Here is a 12,029-nt window from a genome sequence, read left to right on the forward strand (position 1 = left end):
GGAGCACCACACCTAGCTTGTAGGGCCTGGCAACCCTCTCAGACAGTTACATCAACCGTACATGAAACTTCAGGCTATTCCAGACATATGCAATCCCGGCAGAGACAATCTTCTCAACTGGTCCTGGCACCATAACAAATGTACAGCGCCTTTCAGGGCAGGAGTTGATCAATTGGACGCTATCACGGGAAGAAGCAGCAGATTCAGTTCCTACTGTCCTCTACTGCCGCAGAATCTCTCAGATGCACCCCCTTGCACCAGCATCTTCCAGTGGTGGGATGGTCTCCTATTTCCCCGACTATTGGGAGGCGACCACAGTGGATCATGGGGTCATCCAGCTAAATCACAAGCGCTATGCCCTGCCCTTTGTATCCCTTCATCCAAAGCCCTTCTTTCATCACCAGGACATGCTTTCCAGCACTTGCTTTGGTTTTAGAGGTAGATTTTCTTGCGCTGCTGCCTAAAGGGTCCCTTGGGGCATCTACCAGAAAGGCACACAGAGTTCTACTCCCTTTACTTCTTGGTTCCAAAGAAGGATGGAGGTCTAAGAATCATCCACGACCTTCTCCTGCTGCATCTGTTCATTTGGCAGCAAACGTTTCTAGATGTTGTCCTAGCCAGGTCGTGCTGACCCTCAATGTGGAGGTAATTGGCTTGTGTCCCTTAGTCTCTGGGGCGCCCATGAATTTCCAAGTGACTGGTGGAGGCAGAGGGTCCGGTACTAGTCAAACAACACCTTCTGTGTAAGGTGACACACCTCCATGTCCTGGGATTTACTATCAACACCTTAAACTCTCACCAAACTGCAACACAGAGGCTAGCCATCATCGAAACGGTGCTGTACACGGTCCGCAAGAAGGCTTTTCCCCCTCCTCAGAGGATCGCAGATATTCAGGGGATGATCCAATGTTAATGGATCTCAGTTCTGCACATCTTATGTCTACTTAGTCTCATGGCCTAGTGCATTCTGTTGGTGCCTCACGCCGGAGAGTGACAAGAGCTCAACAGTGATGCCTGGGCACTCCGGCTGCAACATCCATCTTCCAGATAAGCATGGTCAGATTGACCGTTCCAACCTTTTGGTGGGTTGTCCTTTCACCCTGGCTCAGGCTAGGCTACCGTGGCCACAGATGCCGCCTCGCTGAGCTGGGGTGCTCTTCTGGGTAACACGACGAACGAGCGAGCGACATTTGGAGCTGCTTCTGCACATAAGCATGCTGGAGCTGCCGGTGATTCATCCTGCCATGAATGTCCCTTCCATCTCAGGGAGTTCCATTTAGATTCTGACAGATGTCATATCTATCATCCATCAAATCAACGGACAGGGCAGTGTGAGGCTGCGGACCCTGTCTTGGGAGGTGATTTGCCTCCAGCACTGGTGCACAGTTGTGCCAGGTAAAGGGTATTTGACCTTCCTGTTCACCTTGTGTGTGCGCTGGACCAGACATCCTTGCTTCGCATGCTTTTAGTGGCTCATTTTGTAAAAGGTTTAGTTTCCTTGTTTCCTCCCGTCCTGTGCATATTTCAGGGATTTGAGGCCTGGGCGGTGAACTTCGCTCCGTTCGCGGAGTTTTCTGCACTTCGCACGCCGTGGAGTGCAGAAAACTCCGCTTCGCGATGTGCAGCAGAGTTTTTTCCCCACTCGCGATCGCGAACGGTAAGTTTGCGAGCGCGAGCTGCCGCTTGGGTAGAATTTCTACCCGAGTGGCTGGAATACCAGCACAAACTGCAGTTCACACTGCACTCCGCCACTCGTGGAACTTCGAGGGTTTTTTTTTTGTAACTTCGCAGAGTTTCGCGTAGCAAAACTCCGCGAACTACGCCCAGGCCTTTGTGTCTATGTTTCATATTGCATCCCCATTCAAGCCGATGCACAGCTGCCAGGTTAACCCTCTTACTCTGAAGACTGTGCTGTTAGTAGATATAACTACAGGCCGTTTGGTCAGGTTGTCCACCTTTCACATTTTGGCTGGTTCTTCCTACCTCTCTGTTCTTCACAGGGGCAGCCATTATCTTTATCCTTCCACCCTTCTCTTCATCCTGAGGAGCGGCTGCATAGACTGGATCCCAGAAGTGCTGTGTCCTATGAATTCATCTGTACGAGACAAGACAGAGTGGATGGTCAGCGTTGGGACATGTTTTGTATCAACATCTACAAAGCCTCATCCTCTAGGAGGCCCTTTGTGCCCTTTCCACTAAGGCGACAACTTCCTTCACAACTTCCACTATGGGTGTCTTTTGGATGACTTCTTCCAGGCGGCCTCCTGACCATTCCTACATACTTTTGCCATCATTAGTCCCACACAGCCCAGGCACCTTGATGGGTACGTTGCCAGGGCTGTGTTGCAGAACGCACTTTGTTAATCTGCTCCACTCACTCCCACTGGTCAGACACACATTGCTCTGGCACACCTTGATAGGGAGAGGAATTTGCAGAAAGATGCATCCATCAGAAGAAAGCATTACCTTTAGTCATATTATTTCTGGTTAATAACTTGTAGATTTCTCTCCACCCTCCCTCCTTTCCTGGTGAATTTATGCCATGTTTATTAATAAGAGCCCAAGGTATGCAAACACGTTATCTACTTCTATTGTCATTGATGCTTTCTCATTTCTTCTCTGTGCATCTCAAAGGGGCGCAAAAAACATTCAGGAGTTGACACCAGTGCAGAGGTTGGCGTCTAATGTACTCTGTATTGTCGCATATGGTTGGCAGTCACTGCTGAATGCATATGGCACTATCTAGCAGCTAGAAAGCTATTATTGGGAAATGTTTCTGGACCTGCCTAGTGCCTGGAAGGATATTCATAAGGGAGAAACCTGCAGGAATATTATTTATGCCCCAAAAATATCTTTAACAGTAAGTAAATGTTTCTTATATATCTCTAATGGTACCCTGAGAGGTCGCCGTCGCTACAGATCAAAATAGTAAAAAAAGAGCACAGAGCACTGTAGGGCTAAAAGTAGGACAAAAATATGGTTTTAGGCATTTGTGGAACAATTGGTGATCTTTTGAGGCCCTCAGAGCAAGGGAAGTAGTTAAGTAGGAAAAGACTCTGCTTCCACCGGGGGTTTACCTACCTTTTGAAAAGAAAAAGAAAAGGGCCGAACAGGCGTGGAGGTTAAGGAAAGAACTGTATTTCCAACAGTGGGTCTGAAGAACTGAGGGACTTGTAAATGACCCATTACCATGTCTGCATGCATTTAAATTGACTTCTTTTGAGTGCAGGGAACCAGTGGAGCTTGGCCAGAATAGAGGACATGTGGAACGGGACTTGGATGGCGAGTACTGGACTCGTAGCTGCATTTCGAAAGCTCTACAGTTCAGATGCTAACTGGGCACATCCAAAATGGCAGAGTAGAAATAATTAAAGCAACAATAAATAACTGTTAGGAGAGCCGACTTGCTTCCTGCATTCAATAGAAAGAAAAAATAAGTGTTTTTAGTACAGTCATGAGGTAGAAGTAAGTAGCTGACAATTTGTTTATCTGCCACTTTAAAATCAAAGGCGTTGTTGAAAATAATTCTACGTTTGAGTCCATCCTCCACTGGTTTAGGAGTAGCACCTATTTGGGGTGACCTCTACTCCTGACCAAGGAGGGTTTAGCCTGCCAATAACAAAATACATGAATGGAGTTTCAGAAAACTAGACCGTATGTGACTAATTATGGAGACAAAATGTTCTTGAAAGGTAGTTTGGTTTGCTATCCAGGTTATAAGTTGGGTGTCATCAGCTCTGCAATACCAAAGTGAATGTGTTTTGCCAGGACAGTGAAATAGATATTAAACAAAGTGACTAAGAGACGAGCCATGCGAGACAGTGCAAGCAAGTGATCTACCGGTTGAGCTATGAAGGTGGACCGCCACAAGTTGGCAACGGTCTTGGAAAAAGGAGGCCACGCATGCAAAGGCTCAGGCTCTTACCCAATACTGGCTATCCGGGTCAGCAAGTCTGGGCGAGACGGTTTCTAAGGTGACGGAAACATCGCATAGAATATCTGTGGCTGTTCCTTGTCCAGACCGATAAAAGAGTTGTTGAGGCCCACCACAAGCACCGTGCTGTGGGTGGAACAGAGGCCCACTTTGGCAGAATCGAGGATGTAATGCTGGTCCAGGAGAGTTCTGGTTGTTTGGGTACTTGATGATTTTGGCAGAGAAAGACAGTAAAGAAGTAGGATGATCGCTGCTGTAGTTGGAGGGGTCGGTATTTAGCCTTTTTAGAGAGGGTTGAACAAATCGTGTTTCCAGACAGAAGAAACCATGGAGGCGGCTTATAAAGCCTTGCTGATATTGGAGGGGACCAAAACAATTGAATTAGGGACACCTCTTATGGTGGCCATAGAATATGGATCCAAGGAGGGGCACCTCTTATGGTGGCCATAGAATGTGGATCCAAGGAGGGACACCTCTTATGGTGGCCATAGAATATGGGTCCAAGGAGGGGCACCTCTTATGGTGGCCATAGAATATGGGTCCAAGGAGGGGCACCTCTTATGGTGACCATAGAATGTGGGTCCAAGGAGGGACACCTCTTATGGTGGCCATAGAATGTGGGTCCAAGGAGGGGCACCTCTTATGGTGGCTATAGAATATGGGTCCAAGGAGGGGCACCTCTTATGGTGGCCATAGAATATGGGTCCAAGGAGGGGCACCTCTTATGGTGGCCATAGAATGTTGGTCCAAGGAGGGACACCTCTTATGGTGGCCATAGAATATGGGTCCAAGGAGGGGCACCTCTTATGGTGGCCACAGAATATGGGTCCAAGGAGGGACACCTCTTATGGTGGCCATAGAATGTGGATCCAAGGAGGGGCACCTCTTATGGTGGCTATAGAATATGGGTCCAAGGAGGGGCACCTCTTATGGTGGCCATAGAATGTGGATCCAAGGAGGGGCCTGGTGTAACAGATTCAGGTTTGGTGAGGGTGAAAGCTGAGGATAAAAGAGAGGAGTCAAAATAAGGAGACAGATTTGAACTTGCATCTCCAAGTTCTGCAGCTCTACCAGTGGTTTTGAGCAAAGTGAAGCCTGATATTCTCAGACTTATTGAATTAAAACCAAGGTAGGCACATAAGGTTTGAGAGGCTGGAACGTCACCAGAGCTAGTTACACGATGCAACGTCAATAACAATTTTCAATCCCTGTGCATAGGACTTTGAGCATTCAGGGTTAAGGTCTGGCGATGAGTGGTGTGGGCATTCAAGGTTTAGGTCTGTAAATAAATAAAAGGAAACATCGAGAAGGAAAGATGGTAAAGTGTGTTCCGTTTATCACTGGTGAATCGACATCAGCAAAATTACTTGTATAGCTCAGGCGGTGAGCTAGTTGGAGGAATAGTGCGAAATGAGAGAAACTGGGTGAGACATTTATTTATTCTCAATGATTGGCAGAAAATGCTCAGTGGTCAGCCTTGGATATACTTCTCATGTGAAGCATGATAGAAAGAAAAGAGAGAGGATGATGAGAAGGAGGGTAGGGAAGATTTTTAATGGCAGATTTGTACGTTTTCAGTGAATCGTAATAGAAGGTTTTGGAAGTATCATGGGAATTATTTCACCAGAGCTATTCCAAAAGTTTGCAAGTTTTCTTTTTTAAGTTGTGAGTTCTGCTGTGTACCAGAACTCCAAAGGTCAGATACATTTTGAAACATAGGTTCAAATCAGGTGAGACTGAGGTCTTGTCATGTGGTATAATATAGACCTGAGCTATTGATGGCTTGATGACAGAAAAGAGACTTTAGTTTCATTTACTTGAGGCCTGCAAGGCAAGAGGCATTAGAGTGGGGTCCAAATGCCAGTTGTTAATTTGGGGGAAGTGACTGTCTAAGGCAGGGAGATAAGAGGATGAGCTCAGACTGAGCGGATGGTGGTCAATAACCCAGCGCATGGTCTGACTCGTAGGTAGGACCCATGTTTTTGGTCGAGGTTGGAGACTTCATGGAGATCACCAGTCACAATCCCAATGTTAAAATTGTCTTACAAAATAATATGGCGCCTGAAGTACGCATGGAGCAGTGGCGGCTACCCCTAGGGGGCGCCATGGCATTGACTCACTGCCTCGTTTTACCACAATTGCTCGACGTGTTACAGCTTCGACATACAAACAATGGTGCAGATTGTTTATTTGCACATAAAAGCTGTGATATTACCTCACCAACAGAAGAGGGCTCCACTTGCTGTACTGCGTATTCATCAGGCGGGGGCTGGTACAACCCAGCCTCACACAGACACAGTAGATATCTGAGATGCTGCACTAACGTCATGCAGTGCAGCATGTCAGATTACAGAGCTCCAGGGCTAGTCAATGACACACACCTTTCCCTTGCAGAAGCTGCAATAGAGAAAAAACATCCATCTCGGTACTTTCAACCCTATTCCAGCTTCTGATAGGGTGGAAGCTCGTGGGCTTGCATCTGGTATGCTGCAGATGGAAGGGATAGTAGGAAATCGTGGGCCTGCCCCAGGGACGTTTCTGTGTTTAGCAGCCTGAGTGTGTGTTTTTCTGTGTGCTGGGGAGTGCATGTGTATGTTATGAATCTATGACTCCATCCAGCCGTCTTTTTACCTGCAGGGAATCACAACGTGGTCGTTACAACGACCGCGTTGTGATTCCGCATACCATTACTCCACAAGTCGGAACAACGACTTGCGGAGGGGGGGCGCTGGATGTTGTAATAGTATAATTTACTATTCCAACTCCAGTCTATGCGGAATCACAATGCGGTCGTTGTAACGACCGCGTTGTGATTCTCTGCGGGGAAAAGGTTTTGTGGTAAACGTTGTTTACCGTATGTCAGGTGACTGCCTTTATGTGCATGCCTGCAACTGTGTGTGTATGTATGTTTGCTTGTATGCCCAAGTGTGTGCTTAAATGTATGTATGTGTGCGTGTGTGTGTGTGTAATTTGAAAGCCTGTGAAGGGGTTGGCAAGGCCAGAGGCTGGGTGCTGGAGAGTGCTTTTGGGCTCGGAGGGCCTCACCCCTTCCCAAATCCACCAGCCGCCACTGGCAAGGAGGGCTAACTATAGCTAGTATGGACCATAAACTTGAAGAAGGCAGCACCTGTTGGACAGAGTGGGGGTGATAGAGACATTGACAGTGAGAATTTCTGGAGAGATTTGGAAAGCACAAAATTGAGGTGAATTTAGGTGCTGTAAATGGCTTGTTTACTTATTGTACACCCTTCTCAAATGCAGGATATTCAAAGACACAGGGTGTCTTATTAGAAAGGGGGACTGCAGCTTCCTTGTCAAGGCTTGACAACTTCTCAAACCAAGTCTGCAAAGATCTCAAATGTATGTTTGATTAATGTGTGGATTTTGAGAGATTGATGATGGCAAAGTACGTACAGAGATAAGAAGGGATAGGTTCACCTATTAGAGATGCTTGAGGTGTGAAGGTATCGCCTTCTCTCCGTGCAAAAGGCACGCTAAAGAACCAACAGTGCAGATCTGCTATAAGTGAGTTTGCAAGACTTCTCTGGATAAAGTGTCGGGAAGCCATCAGTTCCCATTGTCTGCTTGGTCGGCATGCAGGTGAGCAGTGAGCTTGATTTTGACATGCTCTCTAGAGAGCCACCATTCCTCATCGTCTGCTTGGTCGGCATGCAGGTGAGCTTGACTTTGAGATGCTCTCTAGAGAGCCACCATTCCTCATCATCTGCTTGGTCGGCATGCAGGTGAGCATGACTTTGACATGCTCTCTAGAGGGCCACCATTCCTCATCGTCTGCTTGGTCGGCATGCAGGTGAGCTTGACTTTGAGATGTTCTCTAGTGAGCCATCATTCCTCATCGTCTGCTTGGTCGGCATGCAGGTGAGCAGTGAGCATGACTTTGATATGCTCTCTAGAGAGCCACCATTCCTCATCGTCTGTTTGGTCGGCATGCAGGTGAGCATGACTTTGACATGCTCTCAAGAGAGCCACCATTCCTCATCGTCTGCTTGGTCGGCATGCAGGTGAGCAGTGAGCTTGACTTTGAGATGTTCTCTAGAGGGCCACCATTTCCTATCGTCTGCTTGGTCGGCATACAGGTGAGCTTGACTTTGAGATGTTCTCTAGAGAGACACCATTCCTCATCGTCTGCTTGGTCGGCATGCAGGTGAGCATGACTTTGACATGCTCTCTAGAGAGCCACCATTCCTCATCGTCTGCTTGGTCAGCATGCAGGTGAGCATGACTTTGACATGCTCTCTAGAGAGCCACCATTCCGCATCGTCTGCTTGGTCGGCATGCAGGTGAGCAGTGAGCTTGACTTTGAGATGTTCTCTAGAGTGCCACCATTCCTCATCGTCTGCTTGGTCGGCATGCAGGTGAGCTTGACTTTGACATGTTCTCTAGAGGGCCACCATTTCCTATCGTCTGCTTGGTCACGGGCACAGGGCAAGCAATAGCAAGGAAAGCTGGATGGTGGCCCAGTAACACGATGGACGAAGCTACTTGTATGGAGGGGGGTAGGAGTCCGAAGCAACACGTAGGACGAATACAAAACAGAGGCTGATGGAAAAGACACACACTCTAGTTGAGTGCTTAGACAAAAAAGAAAAATGTAGCACCCTATTAAGGGAGCAGTGGAAGGACAGAAGTTCTTTGGCCGTGCTCCAGGAGAGGGCAAACACAAGAATCGCAAAATGAAAGCAGCACACGCCAACTTATGAAAAGTAAGCAAATTACAGTGACAGGGAAACCAATGAATGGTAAGCAATGTGCGGCCTCTAACCCCCCCCCCCCCCCTCCCCCCCACCCTTGTACGTAAACAAAATATCTCTCAAGCAACAGTGCATTTGCTGTCTCACACAAGACCTGTTGAAGGAAATGAATAGGGTAGATAGGAACTAAGAGAAATGTAGTACAGCCACTCCTGATGCTAAGCCCCAGCAACACAGAAAAAGAAGAGCTAAGCAGTGATAAACAATGCGTTGAAAGAATTCTAAGCAAAAAAAATAATGCTCCTCTACGCTTGAATTAAAATAAATTAATTAGATTAATGAAAATGAACTTTGGCGCTCTGTCCCGGAAAGCACAAGGACATGATAGAACGTATAAATCCAGTGGTGTAAAAGAGTTACTAACTGTGCCGCACCGTTGAATGTTGGAGGTAGATGTCGTTTTAATAGTTCGGTGGCCGGCCATACTTGCCACCACGATGTTGCTTGTGGGACTCCCCTCATGAGGTATCAGAATGATAAATGCTCTAGAGGAAGTGAAAGAAGGCACCATCCGCCTACCCTTGCCTACCTTCTGGCAGATGTGACCTCTTTCAGGACGTCGGTGTTTCTACAACCATTTCCTTGCATGGTGGTTCCAATAGTATGTTCCATGCACATCACTGCCTCCTGCCCCTTTACATTGAGGGAGGTCAGTCCAGAATCAAAGCAAAACCAATATATATATCGATATATATCGATGTCTATGATCATCGATTAAAGGCAGCGGGGGGTGGGAATAGGGTGTGGGTGATTCGGGGGAATATTTCTTCCCTGACACACTTTTGAGTGCCGGATGCAAAACTGTTCACACTGTTGTATTTTTTCACGTGATTAACACAGAGAACCTCTCAATTTTCTTGCAGGAGCGAATCGAAGCTGACAACTTAATGGCAACGTTAGACCTGGAGCCCCACAGTGTCGTAAACATCAACTCAAGGGATGAATTATAAATTATTGCCCAAAAAATGATTTATTGAATATTTATTAATTATTGTTAAAATTATTAGAATGGTTTTATTTTTATACAAAGCAAATGGTGTAATTTAACAAATGTTAACATGTTGTTCGGATGTTCCAACTTTTGTTAGAATTCTGCATGTCCGTGTCGCAAGCTTACTTCACCCACCTCAGCGGTGACGCACCAACATCCCTTGCGGAGCTTTGGAAGTGGGTAGACATTCAAAGGGCTGAGTGTCCAACCGTGCGATCTAGGAGGGAAAAATATTTTGCAAGATTGGAAACAATGTACAAATTAGAGAAAAATCTTTTCACTTTGAGCAGTAAAATGCACGTCATTGCAAACAATATAGCCTCAAGAAAACATTATTGAAAATAATGGATTTAGCAATTAGAAATGGCTTTCACAAGGATGAAAATGTACAAGAATGATTTATCAATTTTTAGAAATTACAACAAAAGTTCATAATGATGTCAATTCTCTTATCACAGTCTATATTGTGTTGCCAATTATCTGGAATATTTGTATTATTAACAAAAAAGTTATTGATTGAACAATGTAAGTCTCTTAATCTCACCTAACAGAAATTCAAAGGCCTTGTATGTTCACAAACACACAAAAAATCAAATAGCCGAAAGCTGCAGGAATCATTATATGGTCAGTCTTGGCGTAAAAGAGATGTAGAAAGAGAGGGTTAAGATTTTAAACTCTCCAACTTAAATTTGAATTTTATATGAATAGATCAGTTTAAGAATCTAGTTTTTTCAAAACATGTTCCTTTTTCGATTGCAAATTGTGAAAGCAGTATTTTAGATCACCTGCAACTTCAGAGGGCTTTAAAGACTCACCTATGTTTGTAAAATGATGTCTGTGACTGCAGGTTTGCTGATTTTGGCACTTCCGACAGAGATATCCCTGCGTGAATGTGCCCTCTAGACATAAAAGAACAAGTAAATATAAATAAAGGCATGGAAGAAAAAAATGGAGGCAGTTAATTGAAAACGTTGTGTTTATTTAAATGAATTAAACAAGCATTCTCCAGACCGAACCAGGAAAGATTCAACCGCAGCAATTTCTATTGCACCACAAATTGTTCATCTTCAAAGATTCTCTATATCATTTCTTGCCAGGGCATGTTCTCAATGTGCTTCTATTGCCTCCTCAAAGTAGTCAATCTTTATTGGGACTGTTGATATACAATTGGTCACACTAAGATAAATTATGTTGTGCACTTTGACCTAGCAAGTTTTAAAGATTGAAAGAGGTGTTTTTACTCACTCGTTCCGCAAATATAACCCCAGGCAATGAAATTAAGATAATATACTTTAAAGGTTCCACTAGAACGACTATAGCGCCTATCTTTACATAAAACTGAAATCATATTAAACTGCTATTCTAGCACCTTGGCCTTCTGAATATAATTCATCAATATGATTAGGTAAATAGTAAATTGTCTTACTTTAGGATTATATGCATTCTTGTTTAAGATGTTATATTTTTACCAAAGTTTGCAAAAAAGTAACACCGATGAAATGCTTTTGTAGGTTTTATTTATTGGTGTCGCTGAAGGCCACTGAATTTGATAACTGATCCAATTCGGTTAATGTTCGCGTGTTTAGGACCCAGTGTGGATATTGGATTAATGTTGACTGAACATTGGAGACCAACATAGTTAAAGAACTTCTTCTTAATAATAGAGATACTCCAGAAAATCAGACTAGAGGGAAAGATTCTAATAAGAGAATTGAAATCATCATGAGCAGTAAATTGTAGCAATGGATGGAAGAAGTGGGTCTAATTTCTGTGTGTTGTACCTTTTCGGTTTTGAGAAAGAGAGCTTAAATCAGGAAACGTGTTGGCCGTTTAATGATGCGTTTGTCATATGAAGCTGCACTGAATCCGACGTTGGACGGAAATGAAGCTCTTTAAGATATAAAGATGGTGTATGAGAATAAATCATAAAGTGATTTGAATAATCTCTTAGTTGAGTTGAGTATCTTTTGTGTGATGCCTTTTAATTTCTTTGATCATTAATGCATCAAGAATATTGAAACATTAATGGGATCTGAATGATATTAGGTTGGAATGTCCTCGAGTGCTGTGCTACCAAACTGAATCATTATCCCCCAGTTTCCTTTCTCACATCCTCAGAAAACACCTGGGGCCCTAATTCCAAAGGTCATTTTATTCATAAATGTAAGTTTACAACCGAAATTTCACTTTTTTTAAGCATGCCAGCAATTAACAAAGGGATAATTGGCAGTCATAAATGTATTTACCAATGAGCATTTCTCCACTACAAATAAGAAGAAGTCAGCTGTATTAAATACCATTCAGTGCTGGGAAGCGGGATTTCAAGGTGGTG

The 12,029-nt window shown here is 44.7% G+C and overlaps 1 protein-coding gene across 1 annotated transcript in view; it reads left to right on the forward strand.

The window, feature by feature from the left end:
• The window catches only part of P3H2 (prolyl 3-hydroxylase 2), a 388,184-nt gene extending 376,544 nt beyond the window's left edge, over positions 1-11,640 (forward strand). Inside the window, exon 15 of the mRNA XM_085635884.1 lies at positions 9,570-11,640. Coding sequence (XP_085492010.1) covers positions 9,570-9,656 — 87 coding nt within the window. The 3' untranslated portion in view covers positions 9,657-11,640. The remainder of the gene's footprint in view (positions 1-9,569) is intronic.
• Positions 11,641-12,029: the final 389 nt, after the last annotated feature.

The sequence above is a fragment of the Triturus cristatus genome, chromosome 11 (assembly GCF_964204655.1).
Source record: "Triturus cristatus chromosome 11, aTriCri1.1, whole genome shotgun sequence".
Taxonomy (NCBI): domain Eukaryota; kingdom Metazoa; phylum Chordata; class Amphibia; order Caudata; family Salamandridae; genus Triturus; species Triturus cristatus.